At 38.6% G+C, this 19,939-nt stretch overlaps 1 protein-coding gene across 7 annotated transcripts in view; it reads left to right on the top strand.

Moving 5' to 3' along the window:
• Positions 1 to 19,939, top strand: part of ANKRD28 (ankyrin repeat domain 28) — a 197,202-nt gene that overhangs the window by 106,902 nt on the left and 70,361 nt on the right. For all 7 annotated transcript variants that reach the window (XM_011219906.3, XM_034663654.1, XM_034663656.1 and 4 more), the window contains one exon: positions 14,602 to 14,680. In XM_011219906.3, the coding sequence (XP_011218208.1) occupies positions 14,602 to 14,680 (79 nt within the window). The remainder of the gene's footprint in view (positions 1 to 14,601; positions 14,681 to 19,939) is intronic.

The raw sequence follows: 19,939 nt of genomic DNA, 5'->3' as shown, positions 1-19,939 counted from the left end.
TTTCCCCATTGAGAATAATGCTTGCAGTAGGCTTTTCATAGATGGCTTTTATGAGATTGAGAAATGTACCCTCTATTCCTACACTCTGAAGGGTTTTAATCAGGAAAGGATGCTGTATTTTGTCAAATGCTTTTTCTGCATCAATTGAGAGGATCATATGGTTCTTGAGTCTTTTCTTGTTGATATGATGTATCACATTGATTGATTTGCGAGTGTTGAACCATGCTTGCATCCCAGGTATGAATCCCACTTGGTCATGATGGATAATCCTTTTAATGTACTGTTGGATTCTATTAGCAAGGATCTTGTTGAGGATTTTGGCATCCATATTCATTAGAGAAATCGGTCTGTAATTCTCCTTTTTGAGGGGGTCTTTGCCTGGTTTGGGGATCAAGGTAATATTAGCCTCATAGAATGAGTTTGGTAGCTTTCCTTCTGTTTCTATTTTTTGAAATAGCTTTAGGAGAATAGGTATTATTTCTTCTTTGAATGTTTGGTAGAATTCCCCAGGAAAACCGTCTGGGCCTGGAGTTTTATTATTTGGAAGGTTGTTTATCACTGACTCAATTTCTTCATAGTTAATTGGCCTATTTAAGAAATCTATTTCTTCCTGTTTCAGTCTTGGTAGTTTATAGGTTTCCAGGAAGGCCTCCATCTCTTCCAGATTGTTTAGTTTTTTGGCATATAGCTGTTGATAAAAGTTTCTAATAATCCTTGCAATTTCAATGGTGCTGGTCGTGACCTCTCCCTTTTCAGTCATAATTTTAATAATCTCAGTCCTTTCTCTTTGTTTTTGGACAAGTTTTGCCAGTGGTCTATCAATTTTATGGATTCTCTCAAAGAACCAGCTTCTAGTCCTGTTGATCTGCTCTACTGTGGTTCTGGTCTCTAATTCATTGATTTCTGCTCTAATCTTGGTCAACTCCTTCCTTGTCAGTGGGTTAGGCCTGTCCCTCTGTTGCTGTTCCAGTTTCTTGAGGTGAGAATATAGAAACTGCATTTTAGATTTTTCTATTCTTTTGAGTGAGGCTTGGATGGCTATGTATTTCCCCCTTAGGACTGCCTTTGCAGTATCCCATAGGTTTTGGACCGTTGTGTATTCATTCTCGTTGGTCTCCATAAATTGTTTAATTTGTTTTTTGATTTCCTGGTTTATCGAGTCATTCTTGAGCAGGATGGTTCTTAGCCTCCAAGTGTTTGAGTTTCTTCCAGGTTTTTCCTTGTGGTTGAGTTCCAATTTCAGAGCGTTGTGGTCTGAGAATATGCAGGGGATAATTTCAATCTTTTGGTATTGGCTGAGACCTGTTTTGTGTCCCAGAGCATGATCTATTCTTGAGAATGTTCCATGGGCATTTGAATAGAATGAGTATTCTTTGGTTCTGGGGTGTAGTGTTCTATATATATCTATGAGGTCCAACTCGTCGAGTATGGCATTCAAAGCCTTTGATTCTTTGCTTAGTTTTTGCCAGGGTGTTCTGTCTATTTCTGATAGTGGGGTGTTGAGGTCCCCTACTATTACTGTGTTCTTATCTATATGTCTCTTTATTTTGGTTAAGAGTTGGCTTGTGTATCTTGCTGCTCCCCTGTTGGGGGCATATATATTAATAATTGTCATATCCACTTGTTGAATACTTCCTTTAAGAATAATATAGTGCCCTTCTGTATCTCTCTCTATGGCCTCTAGTTTAAAATCCAGTCTATCTGATATGAGAATTGCTACTCCAGCTTTCTTTTGAGGTCCATTTGCGTGGAAGATGGTACTCCATCCCCTTACTCTAAGTCTGAATGCATCTTTGGGTTCAAAATGAGTCTCTTGTAGACAGCAAATGGATGGGTCATGTCTTTTTATCCAATCTGCAACCCTGTGGCGTTTTATGGGAGAGTTTAAGCCATTTAGATTGATAGAGATTATTGACAGATATGATTTTAATGATGCCATTTCTCTTTAAAGTCTTTGTATCGGTTGTGACTTGCTGCTCTGTATCACTCTTGGGGCCTTTTTACCTTTATAGAGCCCCCCTTAATATCTCCTGTAGGGCTGGTTTCGTGGTTACGAAATTGGTTAATGATTGGCGATTTTGGAACGTCTTTATTTCTCCATCAATTCTGAATGACAGCTTTGCTGGATAAAGGATCCTTGGCTGCATGTTTTTCTCTGAAAGAGCTTTAAAAATGCCCCCCCAAGCCTTTCTCTCATTCCAGGTCTCTGTAGACAGGTCTGACGTAATCCTGATACCTTTGCCTTGGTACGTGAGAAATTTCTTTGCCCTGGCCGCTTTCAATACTGTATCCTTGGATCTAATATTTGCGAATTGCACTATGACATGCCGTGGCGTAGGTTTGTCCTGGTTGAGCTTGGATGGGGTCCTCTCTGCCTCTTGGACACGAATGCTTGTTTCCCTTGCTAGATTAGGGAAGTTTTCAGCTACAATTTGTTCAAATATCTCTTCTAGACCTCTGTTTTTCTCCACCCCTTCAGGGATGCCGATGATTCTGACATTGGNAACTTGCGAATTGCACTATGACGTGACATGGCCTTGGTTTGTCGTGGTTGAGCTTGGATGGGGTCCTCTCTACCTCTTGGACACGAATGTTTGTTTCCCTTGCTAGATTAGGGAAGTTTTCAGCTACAATTTGTTCAAATATCTCTTCTAGACCTCTGTTTTTCTCCACCCCTTCAGGGATGCCGATGATTCTGACATTGGATCGTTTCATAGAGTCAGTAATCTCCCGTAATCTACATTCGTGGGCGTGGATTTTTTTAAGACCAGCTTCTATTTTCGTTTTTTCTTCTACTAACCCATCCTCCAATTCGCTAACGCGTTCCTCTGCCTCGGTGACCCTGGCCGTCAGAGCCTCTAGTTTTGACTGTATTTGGCCCACTGAGTTTTTAATTTCTGTCAGATTCGCTCTCATTTCTGCCCTTAGGGATTCTATATTCTCAGCAACGCTTTCTCTGATGCTTTTTTCAAGTTTACTCATCATCTTGACCATTGTTGCTCTGAATTCCATTTCTGATAATTGGGATACATCCATATGTATTAATTCTGTGGCCGAGGCCAATTCTGTGGCAGAGGCCACAGACTCATTATCTTTTCTTTGCTGGGGGGGACTTCTCCTTCTCGTCATTCTGATGAGGAGAGATTGCGGGGTTGTCCAGAGCCCAGATTATTGACTGGGACCCAGGCCGTGCGCCCTTATTTTTTAGAGATCTTAGGGATGTGGGCTTCTTCTTTAAAGGTTTTTTTTATTTATTTGAGAGAGAGAGACAGACAGCAAGAAAGGGAACCCAAGCAGGGGAGTGGGAGAGGACGAAGCAGGCTCCCAGCGGAGAAGCCCGATGAGGGACTCCTTTCCGGAACGCTGTGATCACGCCCTAATCCGAAGACAGGCGCTTAATGACTGCGCCANGCGCTTAATGACTGCGCCACTCAGGTGCCCTGGGTTGTGGGCTTCTTGATTTTTCAGCCTGCCTTCTGGGGGAGGGGCCTGCCTGCCGGTACTCAGAAAACCCTGTTTGGGTATAGTCTCTGTGTCCCCTGCGAGGGGGGATGGGGATGGGTACCCTGTGAGCCGGTATTTCGGGTTTTGTTCTCTGGCGGCTTTCCCTGGCGGTTTGCTGTGCCTCTTCTGAGAGTCACAGCAGCAGCAGCCGAAATTCAGCCTCTGTCACAGAACAGAGGGATTGCAGCCCGTTCTCCACTGATGTTCTGGCCACTTTAACTCTGTTTCTGTTGGTGCTGCTCAACCCTGCAGCATCCCGGGCTGTGTGCCCCACACCCGGCATCCCAGCCCTCACTTCCAGGGCCGGTGCGTCTCTGTCCTTTGTGTTTCTAACCCCGCCAGCCACCAGCTGCCCCGCGCTCGCTCCCGGATCTCCCGGTCTCGGTCTGGATCCAGTGAGCACACCGGAGTTCCAGAGGTCCGTGAGATGCTTGGTGGTGCGCGCTCCCGGCTCACAGTCTCCGTCTGCTGTCTCGAGGGTGCGGGTCCGCGGTCCGCCCGCTCCCCGGTGCACGTGGCCCGCCAGCCGCCCCTCGCATGCTGCCGGAGCTCCTGGTCTCAGTCTGGATCCAGTGAGCACACCGGAGTTCCGTGAGATGCTTGGTAGCGCTCGCCCCTGGCTCACGGTCTCAGTCTGCTGTCTCAAGTGTGCGGGTCCGCGATCCGCCCGCTCCTCCGTGCAGGTGGCTACCGCTTCCCGGAGCGTGAACGCAGCAGCTCCCTCCCTCTTCTGTTTATCTTCCGATATCTGTGCGCGGTTTCACGGTTCCCCACTTCGTACCTCAATACTCAGCTCTGGAGATGTTCATTTGTAGAGATCCAGATGTATCTTCTTGCGTCTCAGGCTGATTCCGTGGATGTTCCTGCTGGTCTTGTACATATCCAGCTCAACTTAGGGGACCGGCTGAAAAAGGGGTCCCCTACTCCTCCGCCATCTTAACTCCTCTCTTTTACCTATTCTTACCTGATTGGTACACAAGTGAGGATCTAACTAAAATTGAGTCAGTCATAATACTAGTTTATGGTTTTGGAATTAAAAGACTTCTCTTTGGACTGCCTAAGTTCTAAGAGTAAATCTCAGGATCTGATGGATGACTTTGTTTCCTACTATGAGGAAAAGTGTTGTTGGTGAAGACAAAAACAAAAAAAAAGAATGAAAAGAAAAAGAAACAGCAGCAGCTGATACATGGAAAAACAGAGATAAAAGATGGTCCTGAATGTTTCAAGTGTTTGATTCTAGTTGTCCTTGTGGCCTAGCCATCCCCTTCCTTATCTAAATTTTGGTTGTTTGGTACTCAATTCCCTGAGTTATTTCACTCCTTTTAATAAATATATTTTGCCTGACTGGTTTAATTTAGATTTCTGTCACTTGCACCCAGTAGTGCTACCTAATATATATGTTTATTTGTTTAAAGATTTTATTTATTTATTTATTTATTTTTTTTTTTATTTATTTGAGAGAGAATGGGAGAGAGCGAGCAAGACAGCACAAGCAGGGGGAGTGGCATAGGGAGAGGGAGAAGCAGGATCCCTGCCGAGCAGGGAACCCCACATAGGGCTTGATCCCAGGACCCCAGGATTATGACCTGAGCTAAAGGCAGATGCTTAACAGACTGAGCTACACAGGCACCCCTCTAATGTATGTATTTAATAGTATCTATTACGGACAATATGAGCACTAGACTATTTAATGTACTTAGTTAAAACACTTTTTACTTCAACTTACTTTGCTTTGCTAAATGCTGATGATTTTTCATCTTATAATCTGAAACTTTAAGGTTACGTAGAGGTTTTCAAAGTATTTCTTGGACATCATAGCCTACATCTCAGAACTGGTTTTTATTTCATTTATGGAGGGTTGTCTGTACCTAGGAATTCAGATAACTGTCTGTTAGAGGCAGTTCTAGAATGTGCTTTGTTCTAGGACCCCAAAATCAATTATAGAAGTCTTCTACAACCTCCAACACATTAGAATATCATGATTCATAGCAGGTTTTCTTCATTAACATTTTATTTTATTTAAACCTCTCTAGTGCCTATGAGATACAGAGCTTTGAGCCAGATGCTATATGGGCATAAAACTAGAGTTTGCTTTCTCTAGATATTTATTACTTAATTACAAAGCCATGACATAAACCTTCAATTGAGCAGTTACCAAAATGCCAGCTGTATGATAATGTCAGGATAGAGAGATCTGAGTGTACCAGCAATGGTCCTGAACACTTGGTGAAGGAGATAGAACTGGGCCATGAAGAGTAGAAGGAATTTGGGCAGGAGAAAGTCATTCTGGGCAAAGGGAACAAAGGTGAAAGATGAAAATGTGCTATTACTCATTCTGTTAGTAGAGATTAACTGTTAGTAGAGATTAACCGTTAGTAGAGATTAACCAGCTACAGGTTAGTGGCTTTTGAATATCAAGTTACGGGGGTAGAACGGAGATGATTCGTGGTGATGACAACCACTAAAGGTGATTGAGCAGAGTAGCTAATGGTTTGGTGCATGTGAAATTGCCTTCCAAGCTTGATCTGTTAGCAGGTAAACCAGTTGGATTTCTAATACGCTTTGAGGATGAGAGGATAAGTTTGGTGGGTAGTAGTGAATTTAAAAATAAAATTAACTAAAAATACAATCTAAGGATTTTTCCAAATAGCTGTAAATATACAAAGTATCACTTCTGTACCAAAGTCAGCTAGAGTTCTCTTATTTGAAGCAGCTACAGACATCCACCAGCACCCTACAGAACCATATCCCCAACGCTGAGGTTCACCATGGAGCTTCCTTGAGTGCAGTTTTGAGAACAACCAGGCATCATAACTTATTTATGAAGGGGTAAGAGAAGTTTGGATCTGATAAGACCTAGGTCAAGTCCAACTGAGCTCTGTGGACTGGAAACTGAACATTGGAGGATAATATCCAAGTACTAAATATGGGAGTGTCAGTCTGATAGCAGTACAAATAAAAGAGAAAGGGGAAAAATTACTAAGAAAATTATGATAAGGGCGCCTGGGTGGCTCAGTCGTTAAGTGTCTGCCTTTGGCTTGGTCATGATCCCAGGGTCCTGGGATCAAGTCCCACATCAGGCTCCCTTCTCCTCTGGGAGCCTGCTTCTTCCTCTCCCACTCCCCCTGCTTGTGTTCCCTCTCTCGCTGGCTGTCTCTCTGTCAAATAAATAAATACAATCTTTAAAAAGTTATGATAAAAAATTGATTAAAAAAATGAAGTCAAGCCACAGAATGTTTTGAAGGAGAATGATTAGTTTTAAGCAGACTGTGGTTAAATGGATAGTGAAGCATTACAAATAGAAGCTATATGGTAAATTAACAAACAACACATACTTTGGAGCCCAACGGCCTGTGGTTAAATACTGATTCTGCCACTGCCATATGATCTTGATTAATAAGTTCCTTTAAACCTTTCTGTGCCTTGATTTATCTGTTAAATAAGGAAATACATTCAGTTCTTAAACTCTGCAGGGTTAAGTGCCTAGAGCAGTCCTAGCATAAAGTAAGCACTAGATAAGTGTTAATTGTTGTGATTGCTAGGATTACTATTCTTAAATTGTAGCTAATATACACGAATATTTTCAGTACCCGGACAAGGGCAGAATTACAGAATTGAGTTCTTGCTATGAAGGTTGTGGTTGAATCCATATTAAGTGGATGAATTCTCACAGTCTCTAAGTATTTCTCCTTGTACAAATGTTCTTTTTTTTTTTTTAAGGTTTTATTTATTTATTTGACAAAGACAGTCAGCGAGAGAGGGAACACAAGCAGGGGGAGTGGGAGAGGAAGAAGCAGGCTCCTAGCGGAGGAGCCTGTTGTGGGGCTTGATCCCAGGACCCTGGGATCACGCCCTGAGCCGAAGGCAGACACTTAACGACTGCGCCGCCCAGACGCCCCATCCTTGTACAAATGTTCTGTTTCACTTTCTTTCACTTTATCGTTTCTAACTTTTCACTTTTCTATTTTCCTACCCTGTATAGTTTCCTCTTATTCCAACCTGATCCTGAAATCTGCTTTACGTTAAAGCTTCTATACAAAATATTGAGAATATACAAGTGCAGTTTTTAGTTCCCAGATTTTACTTACGGTACCTCCCTTGCATCTCACCCTTTGCCTGGCCTGTGCTTGGGATCCATAATGGATTCCCTTTTTCTCACAGCCTCATTTCCTTGGTTATCCAGCCTTGTTTGCCATTTTCTGTAAACTGTTTCTGGAGCTCACTGTAACACAGCATATAAATAAAAATATAATTCAGGATTTTTCTGAATACTTTTTTTAAAACTTTGTTTGGAAGAAATTATAGATACACCAGAATTGCAGAAATGGTACAGAGAGATCCTTTGTTTCCATCAACCAGATTCTTCAAATGGTGACATCATACCGTACATTACCAAAACCAGGAAACTGATATTACGCACAATACAACTAATAAAAGTGGCAATTTCTTTTAGATTTCACCAGGTTTTTTGCATTCACTCATTTGGAGGAGGACCAGATGTGGTAGTAGTGGTAATGTCCTTGTGAATAATTTTATGACATTTTGTGACATGTGTAGATTGGTGTAATCACCAACATGTTTAAGGTACAGAACCGTACATGTACATGTACATCACCATAAAGAGCTCCTTCATGTTCCAGTCACTTGTGTAGCTCTTCTGTAAGGTACCAGCCCAGCATGTGCCTGTGGCCCCACCCCAAGTTGTTAGCGATCACGGATCTTCCTAACCCATCTAATGTATATCATCATCTTTCAGAATAATTGCTTATAAAACTTATAGCTATTTTTTGTTTGTTTTTATTTGGTGAGGGCAGGGAGTTAATTTTTTGTTGTCCTAATCTTATGCACAAAATCTTTTCTGAGTACTTACCTGAGAACTGTAAGAAAAGTGTAGTTCAAAAACTATGATCAGATGATCAAAACTATATGATCAAATGAGTTAACATTTGTTGTTTGAGTCTGGTGTGTGTATTTAATAATTCTAGTTGAGATTATTTTAGGAATACTACATTGAGATGCAATAGTTTCTTAAAAAACTGACAATATCTAAGAAACATTTTCTTTTTGAAATGGGCACCTGATACTTGTGAAATGTCTGGTATGGTAAATTATTTTTAGAATTTTTAATAAATAGCTTTTCAGTTGGTTTAAATGTTATTTTTTTCTTTTTTTCTTTTACTTTTTGAAACATGTACATGGTAATAATTCCAAACAATACCAAAGGCCACAAATCAGTGAAAAATAACTCTCACACTTTAAACCCTAGTCTGCCAGTTCACCCAGAGATAATCACTGTATTAGTGTCTTGAGTATCCTTCCAAAGATATTTTATGCATATTCAGGACTAAGTGGGTGTATAATTACTTTTATCATACCTTCGTTCTGAGCCTGCATTTTTTTCATTTAACACTGTGCTTTAGAGACTTTTCCATTGATAAGGAACTGCTTATCAAGGTCTTACTGAGGTCTGCTTATTATTTTAAATTGGGAGCATGGCATGATATTGTGATTTATAATAAAAAGTACATATTTGGTCTTCATTCCTATTTCTGGAACTGAGCTCCTAAAAACCCGTGGAGTTTCCTGTAAGAGAGCAATGAAAGATGTCTTTTTTATGTTAATCAGGTAACTTTTAGAAAGCTTAGAATGGGGGCTAGTTGCCTGTGGAGTCAACCTTGTGATTAAAGGGTGGGGACTTTTGGGCCCCTTACCACCACCACCACCCCCAGTACCATCACCTGTGGGGAATGAAGGAGCTGGAGATTAAGCTCAGTTGCTGGTGGACTCCAGTCAGTTTAATCAGTTGGCCTACATAATGAAACCTCCGTAAAAACCCCAAAGGAGGGAGTTTGGAGAGCTTCTGGGTTGGTTAACCAGAAACACAACACTGTGCTGGACCCCAGATGTTACCAGGATGGAAGTTCTTTGTTCAGCATCTCACTCTGTTTCTCTGATATCTGGCTGTTGATTCGTATCTTCTAATATCCTTGTAATAAACTGGTAATCTAGTGAGAAGACTGAGTTTCCTGAACCCTGCGAACACCATAGCAAGGTGGGAGCCAGGGGAACCTCTGATTAATAGCTGTTGGGTTAGAAGAGGTATAGGTGTACACAACCTGGACTTGCTATTGGCATTTGAAGGGGGGGCATGGAGCAGAATTTTATAGGACTGAACTTAGAGCCTGTGGGATCTGATGCTCTCTCCTAGTTGATAGTGTCGCAATTGGGTTGAATGGTAAGACCAGCTGGTATTGGAGCACTGCCTAGACGCGTGGAGGGAAAAAACCATATAATGGGACATTATTAGGCTTTTCAGTGTTAATCATACGACACATAGTGTGTCGTTTTTGGATGTACAACCAGAAGTCCTCTCATCTGATAACTTCCATAACTGATAGTAAGTTAATCAGTCTGACAGAGGGAACCATAAAAAGTGATCTTTAAGCATTTTGCTGTAACAGTGTGTATTGCCATTTGTTTCATAATCGAGCCGAGGCTTTTTTGTTGACACCATTGTTCATTGTTATCTTCCTTGTACAGACCCTACCCCCAGTGCATTATCTGTAACCCATTTTGGGTTTCTTTAAGTGATGGCAGAATTTAGACATTGAAGAATCAAACATCTCCATTTGTTTACTGTTTGCCTTAGTGATTCAATTCTTAGCCACACACTCAGGAAACAGAGAGTATTGATTAATCATGTGAGTTGGTTAAATGAAGGTTGGTTAAGAACTTCTTGTGTTTCATTTTAACCATTCCCCTTTGGTGGGCATTTAAGTTGTTTTCATCATTTTCCTTCCTACAATAATCAATAAATATACTTAATTATTTTGTTTGCATATACATTAGAATATCTTCAAACGATTCCGTGAAATAGGATTAGTACATACAAGGGGATAGTAATTTTTTTGTATTAATTTTGCTGAAGAGACCTTAAATAAATATTTTATTGTGTAATTTTCAGTATTTAAGTGTAGCAAAGTAAAATATGATAGGTAAATCTATTTCTTTTAAAATTAACCAAAGTGTTCCCTTTTTCCTTCAGTTCAGTTTGTAGAGAGGAAAACTATGCTCGTGAGTCATAAAATACACGAATAGTATTCAAGGCATTGAGTCACAGAATTCCAGACATCTCTCACACATAAATGACTCACTTTGTGTGTGTACTGTGTGTATGTGGTTTATCCTTTGTAATAGATATATTTCTCAATTTGAGTGTCTGATCATATTTAAACACTCTAGGGAAGTTTGCTGTCTTAATGATTAACACTGAAAAGCCTTAAACCAAGGATCCTTTTATTAATATGACTAAACTAGGACTCAGCTTTGAATAAAGCCTGAGATTTTGATGGTTCTGTGTTAGATTTTTCAACAACTATTCAGTGATTTTTGTGCAAAGCATTCTGTTTGCTGAGGTATGCATTGGAATAAAACGTGGTCTCGTGGAAATTGTGGTTAGAGAGACAAGACCTCTTAGCTTACTAAATAACATTAACAGTTACTATACCAACGTTGTTTTACTGAAGTACCTGTTACTATAAGGACAAAAACAATCTCACAAATATATTAAAATTATATAAAGAAGTCAGTGAAGAGCCAGTGATAATTGTGTTACACACATCTTTATAATACCTTTATATGCTACTATTAGACCTTTTTTGGATTACCTACTAATATTTTTTAACCCCTTTTTTGACTAGCAGCTTTTTTCCCTAATTTATTTTCACTTGTCTAACTATTCTTTCTTAGAGTAATTGGGGTATTGCCAAACTAGAAAATTATTAGACATGAAATGAACTTCTTCATTTTCTTAAATCTTGAAAGCTATAATATTCTAATATGGTAAAAGACCCCAAAATACAATACCTATTTAAATGAGAAATTTAGGGACGCCTAGGTGGCTCAGTCAGCTAAGCATCTGCCTTCCACTCAGGTCATGATCCCAGGGTCCTGGGATCAAGTCCCACATCAGGCTCCTTCCTCAACGGGGAGCCTGCTTCTCCCTCTGCCTACCTCTCCCTTGGCTTGTGTGCGCTCTCTCTCACTCTCTGACAAATTTATTTATTTATTTATTTATTTTTTTTAAAGATTTTATTTATTTATTTGACAGAGAGAGAGACAGCCCAGTGAGAGAGGGAACACAAGCACGGGGAGTAGGAGAGGAAGAAGCAGGCTGCCAGCAGAGGAGCCCTATGTGGGGCTCGATCCCAGGACTCTGGGATGCTGCCCAGGAGCACCCTGACAAATAAATTTTTAAAAATGAGAAATTTCTCTTAGTAGTATGGGAATTAGTGGTCCAGGTTTGTGGAGCAGTTCTGTTCTATAAAATCATTCAAGATCATAACAGTCTTCTAGGATATTGGCCTGCCTCCATAGGGTCAAAGCTGACTCAGTTTCACATCTGCCTTCCAGCCTGTGGGAAGTGGGAAAGTATTAATCCAGATGTAAGGTGGCTGTCTTTTAAGTTGAGGATGACCTGAAAGTTGTGTCTTTACTTCCAACTCACATACCAACACTGGTCCACACTAAGTAACAAAATTTAAAGGCAGACTTAGAAGTATATCCTCTCACTGCATGAGTAAATTACCAGCTACAACTTTATTCCTGTGGACAGAGGGGAAAATAAATAATGGAAAACAATTAGTAATCTGTCACAAATCCTCTATCCAAAAAATTGGGTGTAAATTTCAAAATAAGTCCAAATAAATTGCTTTCTCAGAAACAGCACTCTTGGGGGCACCAGGGTGGTTCAGTCAGCTCAGGTTATGATCCCAGGGTCCTGGGATAGAGCCCCATGTCGGGCTCCCTGCTCAGCAAGGAGACTGCTTCTCCCTCTCCTCTGGGTTTTGCTGTCTCTCTCTCATTATTTCTCTCTCTCTCTCAAATAAATAAATAAAATCTTTAAAAAAATACTCTTGTAACTTTAGATGAGATATAAATATGAATTAATAAATCCCTGAATGTGACTCTACCTCGAGATTTGCTTCTCAAACTGGAGATCATAGGTGTTTGATGGGGGGAGGTACATGAAGCCTTACATTAGATGTATCTTCTTTTCTTGAAGAAAAATTTGAAAAGTGTGTATTTTTTTAATTGAAGTATAATTAAATACATTATTATTATATTTGTTTCAGATGTACAGTGTAATGATTCAACAGTTTTATACATTTCTCAGTGCTTATCAAGATAAGTGTACTCTGAATCCCCTTTATCTCTTTAACCCATTCCCTCAACCCACCTCCCCTCTGGTAACCACCAGTTTGTTCTCTGTATTTTTTTTTTTTTTTTTTTTTTTAAGTTTTTTTTTNTTTATTTATTTATTTGACAGAGATAGAGACAGCCAGCGAGAGAGGGAACACAAGCAGGGGGAGTGGGAGAGGAAGAAGCAGGCTCATAGCGGAGGAGCCTGATGTGGGGCTTCGATCCCATAACGCCGGGATCATGCCCTGAGCCGAAGGCAGACGCTTAACCGCTGTGCCACCCAGGCGCCCCTGTTCTCTGTATTTTAGAGTGGTTTGTTGTTGTTGTTGTTGTCTCTTTTTTCTTTGTTTATTTGTTTTGTTTCATAAATTCCACATAAATTCATATGGTTATTTGTCTATCTCTGACTTATTTCACTTAGGTACCCTTTAGGTCCATCCATGTTGCAAATGGCAAGATTTTGGTTTTTTTTATGGCTAAATAATAGTCCATTGTGTATGTGTACCACATCTTCTTTATCCAGTTACCTGTGGATGGACATTTGGGCTGCTTTCATAGCTTAGCTATCGTATACAATGCTACAATAAACATAGAGGTGCATGTGTATTCCTTTGAATTAGTGTTTTTGTTTTCTTTGGGTAAATATCTAGTAGTAGAATTACTGGATCATAAGGTAATTCTATTTTTAATTTTTTAAGGATCCTTCATACTGTTTTGCACAGTGGCTACACCAATTTGCATTCCCACCAACAGAGCACAAGGGTTCCTTTTTCTCCACATCCTTGCAAACTCTTGTTATTTCTTGTCTTTTTTTATTTTAGTCATTCTGACAGGTATAAAGTGATATCTCATTATGGTTTTAATTTGCATTTCCTGATGATAAGTGATGCTAGTTAGTTTCATGGGTCTGTTGACTATCTGTAAGTCTTCTTTGGAAAAATGTCTATTCAGGTCCTCTGCCCATTTTTTAATTGGATTGTTTGCTTTTTTGGTCTTGAGTCATAAAGATTCTTGATATATTTTGGATATTAACCCCTTATGGGATGTATCATTTGCAAGTATCTCTTCCCATTCAGTAGATTGCCTTTTTGTTTTGTTGATGGTTTCCTTCACTGTGCAAAGTGGAAGACTGTATTTTTTATATTTACGAAGATAAGAATATATTTTAAAGCCACAAACAAAATTGGCAGGAATTTTAAGAAAATCTTTTTTTTTTTTTAAGATTTTATTTATTTATTCGACAGAGATAGAGACAGCCAGTGAGAGAGGGAACACAAGCAGGTGGAGTGGGAGAGGAAGAAGCAGGCTCATAGCGGAAGAGCCTGATGCGGGGCTCGATCCCATAACGCCGGGATCACGCCCTGAGCCGAAGGCAGACGCTTAACCGCTGTGCCACCCAAGCGCCCCTTAAGAAAATCTTAAGATTGTTTTAAGGGATAACTTTAAATCCCCAGAGAAAAATTTTGGGGTACCTATAGAAACATTTTGATAGGCAAACCTTATGTTTTGTAAGGTTTGTTTTATTTAGTTAGGTCAACAATTCCAAACTGTGTAAAACTGTGGAAGTATATTGGGGGGAAGTAGGATGAAGTAAAGGAAATTTGAGTATGTGTATCAGCAGCATAGGCATCTTTATTCAAAGAAAGCCTAAGAAGCTATTTCTCAGTTACCTTAGATTTTATTTTTGTTGTACTTAATAAAGCCATTCCTTTAAGGCCAAGATATTTTTTTTTAGGCCTTTTTTCTCCTAGCAAGGAAATACTCTTTTAATGGGTTGCTGACTTAGACTAGGGTTATGGAACTAGTAAGTTGGTAGTTAATGGTTTTTCTTCATTTAAAGTATACTGAATTTAATTTTATATTAAAACTTACGTTCCACCTTTCCTCTTCTTACAGGACAATGAAAAGAGAACTCCACTGCATGCTGCTGCCTATCTTGGAGATGCAGAAATCATTGAACTGCTTATTTTATCTGGTATGGTAAAGCTCTGGTTAATAAGAGCACATCATGCATATTTTTGTCATAATTAATATTTATCAGACCTGTTGACTATTTCTTTGTATTTGTTTCAAAGCTGAGACTTGCTCGTTCATTCTACAGCTGATCTTACACCATGTGCCAGGTACTGTTCTAGTGCTTAGAGTATGTCGGAGAGCAAAACAAAGATGACTGCCCTTGAGGGGTATATACTCCAATAAGGAAACACGGGCTGTAAATACAAGTAAATGTTACAGCATGTTAGAAGATGTTAAGTGCTATAGAGAAATGAAAAAGTAGGTCAGGGTAATAGGGTGAGATGAACAATATATAGGCTCAGGCATTATATAGAATATTCATAGTAGGCCTGATTAACTGTAGAGTAACTAGGAGACAGCTGTTTTGTTAGGGGAGGCGAGGTGGCTCAGACCAAGTGCAGTAGTGGAGGTAGTGAGAAATTGTATGATTGTAATATATTTTGAAAGTGATGCCAGCAAGATGTCTGTCTTTAAATAGCTTTCATCTAACTCTTTGAGGGCCTGTAAAATACATTTTAGGAGCCTGTACTCTATCTTTTAATTTCTCCTAAACTGATTAAGACTTCGCAATATGAGGTATGGTAGAACTGTTTCTTATGGAATAGCTCCTATTGTGATCAGACTGCCTGCAGTCACACAGAGCTTAGAAATATTTTTGTTGTAGCCAAATTATTATAAATTACATTTATTGGAAAAGGATGCACATGTTTGAATTGTGCTTGTGTTGCCACATTGTAGATACACACGTAATGCAACTGGAGAAATTCATTTAATATTTGGGAGTAGGAGCACTGAGAGAATTTTTGAGTGAAGATATCATTCAGTAGCCTAAATATTGGGGTACCTGGATAGCTCAGTCAGTTAAACGTCTTACTCTTGATTTAGGCTCAGGTCATGATCTCAGGGTCATGAGATTGAGCCCTGCGTCAGGCTCCATGCAGGGCATGGAACCTGCTTGAGATTCTCTCTTTCCCTCTCCCTCTGCTTATGCTCTCTTTCTTTCTCTCTTAAAAAAAAGAAAGAAAGGAAAGAAGGGAGGGGGGAGGGGAGGGGAGGGGGAAGACCTAAATAGAATTTGCCATTTAATAAATTTATTCAAATTTTAAAAATCTGGGTTTTATAACAAATTGCATGATCATACAGAATTAAATATAGCTAAATAATGACCCAGCTAGTAGTTTTTTAATTGAAGTATTAGTTTCAGGGGTACAGCATATACATTACTCAGTGCTTCAGTGCTCCCCAGCTGATAGTCTCATATTAGTTTCTTCATGAGTAACTTCATCATAGTTGCATTTCCTTGAGGATATATGTTCCTCTGTGGATGCTAACTTACTAGTTACCAGCTTAAATTTACTAGAAATAACTGAGGAGGTACAAGAGAAAAATCATATTTCCTCTTAATTGAGGCTTCTACTATAATAATATGAATTGATGGGATATAGGTTTATATATGGAATTTTCTTTACAAACATAGTCTAAAAAACAGTTTCTTTTTTCTTTAAGACATAGCTATGCTAGAAACAGTACATTCTAGTTAGTTTAATGTCTTCGACATTGGATAAGAACTCTACTGCTACATTTTTTTATTTTAACACAGAATTCTGTTCATTTATTTCCATTTCATCGTAATAAAGATTTTATGACTTAACGTGGAGGGTTCTTTTTCCCATTTTTAATATTTAACCTAGGAAAAACTTTTCAGATGCTCCATTTGACTTACTCCCTACCTTTTAAAGTGGATGTTTGCATCAAGGATTTTTAACTACTTACAAAAGGTTGACTTCCTGGTCTTTGTGAGTATGATAGTCAGATGAGCCTTATGAATGTGATAATATTAGATATCAGCTTTGAAATAAGCATTTGAGAGATTGCTTAATTTCTTTTTAAATAATTCAAAGAGAAATAATGTATAAAATTAACCACCATACATGTATAAATGCTATTTCAACTTGTCTTTGAGAACTACTTTTAGTATTATATTGCATTTTATCAGTTTCATGAGCTCATGTAGCTGTTTTTGGGTGGAAAAATTAAGTCACAAATTATAGTTTTCAGAGTAAAATTAAGTTTTTACATTGGTCTCAAACTGTGTTATTTCCTTGTTCCAAATTTCTTTTGACTTCAATTTCTACTACTCTCCCTTTTGCACATTCTGCTCCAATGCCACTGGCTTACCATCTCTGAGTATTTGAACTGCTCCTTCTTTAACCTCAAGCTCTTTTTTCTCAGGTAGCCACATGACTTGTGCCTTTACTCACCTTTTTTATGTCCTTGCTTAAATGTTACCCCCGGGGTGAAATTGTCCCTGAGCACTGCCACCACCGCCACCATCCTTTCCCTCTCCTGTGTTATCTTTTTTCCTAGTACTTTTTGTTATCTGATACCCTTTTAAAATTTTACTTAGTCATTTCCTATCATTCTCTCCTTACTAAAATGTAAACTCCCAAGGCAGGTGGGAGGGGGAGAGGGAGAGAATCTTAAGCAGGCTCCTCACCCAGCAGAGGGGCGGGGGGAGAGGCGGCTCCATGCCACAACCCTGAGATCATGTCCTGAGCTGAAATCAAGAGTCAGATGCTTAACTGACTGAACCACCCAGAGGCCCCAGCAGTATAAGTTTAGGCTTAACATTTTGGTCTCAGTTTCCCAGGTCTTTAGTTGAAGTGAGAATGGGAGATGTGGAAATATGGTAGAAATGTGGGGTTGCAGGAGTTTGGATAAGTGAAAAAGGAAAGAAGACAAATGATTTGTTTTCTATGGATGCAAATCACGCTCTTGCTTAGACTTTGTTTCTCTTCAGACTACCACCTAGGCTCTAAGAAAAAGAAAATAAATAAAAGCTTACTTGGATCTGGAATAAAATGAGCTGGAATGAAATCCAAGGCTAGGTTTCTACTTAAACCAGAACCTCCGTTTTCAACTTACAAATGAAAAGTAAATAAATAAACCAGGCTCTGCGTTGCCATGAGAGGCACTGCAGATAGTAGCCAGACAGATTTAGGTGCAAATCTTGGTCCCACCTCTTAGCACTCTGTGATCTTTTGAGAAGTTATTTAATCTCTCAGCCTTAACTTCCTTTTCTGAAAAGTGGGGATACTATAAATTTTATAGGTTTGAAGCAAATGAGATGATGTAGTTAAGATACCTAGAAAAGTACGTGGTACATCATAGATACTCAAAATTTGGCTGTTACTATTTTTTTAAGCAGCCCTTCTTTCTTTCCTCAACTTATTTGGTCCTGCCAAATAAATAAACTCCTGATGTCAGGAATTACCTTTTTTGTGTGTGATTTTTAGATACAGTCTTCTAAAAATTTTCTCCTCCGCATTGTGAAATCCAGTCATATTCTGAAATGATGAACTAAAAGGAGTTATTTAACTGTGGAGGAAATACAGACAAGAGTTTATTTCCACAGTCTAGAGAGACAAACAAAATAGACTCTGTACAGAATATTCTTACTCAACAAATTCTAGAATTTAAAAAAAAAGCCCTTAAAACTATACAGAAGTACATAAGTGTCTTACTGAACACAGTCCCCAGTAGCTCAGCAAATAATGAGTGAAGGCTCATATAATTTGTACAAAATAGAGCTCTAACAAGTCAGAAGATAGGGAGTAATCAGAAATGTGTTCTTTTAGAGTTGATGCTGTATAGCATGACTGTCATGACCGTCTGTAAAAGTACCTCTTTACGTAGTTGAAGACTCTAACCTGAGTCAGAAGGAATTTTAGTTTGATGGGTTATAACATTTGCTATAATTTTATGTATTTGAAGGTTCATGCTGATTTGTATAAAATTAACAATTTTTAAAATAATTATTCATGTTATATCAATTTAAAATTCCTATTAGCTCTTTGAAAGTTGATTAGAATAGTTTTATGGAGGATATAGTAGATAACTTAGAAATCAACAAGTATAAGCTAGCTACTGAATTCTAAGTATTACAAATAGATTTCCAGAATAACAAGCCTATAAAAAACTAATTATATTCAAAGAATTTTCAACAATAGAAAGATCATCCAGATAGTAAATAAATAAGAGCACGTTGGGCTTAAAGTACACATTAGAGCAGGTCGATTTAGCAGATGTTTACAGAACATTTATCCAAAAGCAGCAAAATACATGTTCTTCTCAAACATACGTGAAAGATTCTCCAGGATCATATTAGGCCACAAAACAGTTTTTCATAATTAAGATCAAAATCCCATTTAGCATCTTTTCAACCACAGTGATCTGAAACTGGAAATCAATTAAAAGAGTAAAACTGAAAATTCACAAATATGTGGGGGTTAAACATTACTGAACAACCAATGGGTCAAAAAAGAAATAAAAGAGCAAAAAATATCTTGAGACAAATGAAAATGGAAATACAACATACCTAAAACTTAATGGGATATGACGAAAGCAATTCTAATAGAGAAGCTCATAGCAATAAATGCCTGCATTAATAGAAGAAAGAAAGAACTCAACCTGGCTTTTCACTTCCAGGAACAAGAAAAAGAAAAATAAGCCCAAAGTTACTAGAAAGAAAATAACAAAGATCAGAATAGAAATAAGTGAAATTTTAAAAACAAAAGAGAAATCAGTGAAACTAAGCTCATTTAAAAAAATAAATAAAATAAAACCTTTAACTAGACTTATCAAGAAAAAAGGCGAGTACTCAAGTTAACTAAGATCAGGAGACCTTCCAGCTAATAACACAGAAATAAAAAGGATCATAAGAGAGACAATGAATAGTTATATACCAACAAATTGGACAGCCAAGAAAAAATGGATAAATTTGTAGAAACATACAAGCCATCAAGATTGCATCATGAAGAAATAGGAAATCTGAACAGACCAATTACTAGTAAGGGGATACAGTCTGTAATCAAAAACCTCCCAACAAAGACAAGTCAGGGCAGATGGCTTCACTGGTGAATTCTACCGGATTTTAAAGAAGTGGAAGGAACACTTCCAAACTTCTTTTTTTAATGAGGCAAGTATTGCCGGGATAACAAAACCAAACAAGCATACTTTAAGAAATGAAAATTATAGGCCAGTATTCCTGATGAACATAGATGCAGAAATCCTCAACACAATATTAGCAAACCAAATTCAGCAGTACATTAAAAAGGTCATACACCATTTTCTTTCTTTCTTTCTTTCTTTCTTTCTTTCTTTCTTTCTTTCTTTTTCTTTCTTTCTTTCTTTCTCTCTTTCTTTCTCTCTTTCTTTC

The sequence above is a fragment of the Ailuropoda melanoleuca genome, chromosome 6 (genome assembly GCF_002007445.2).
Source record: "Ailuropoda melanoleuca isolate Jingjing chromosome 6, ASM200744v2, whole genome shotgun sequence".
Classification (NCBI taxonomy): Eukaryota; Metazoa; Chordata; class Mammalia; order Carnivora; family Ursidae; genus Ailuropoda; species Ailuropoda melanoleuca.
Note: the sequence above shows the minus strand (reverse complement) of the source record. Positions and strands in the feature narration are given on the sequence as shown.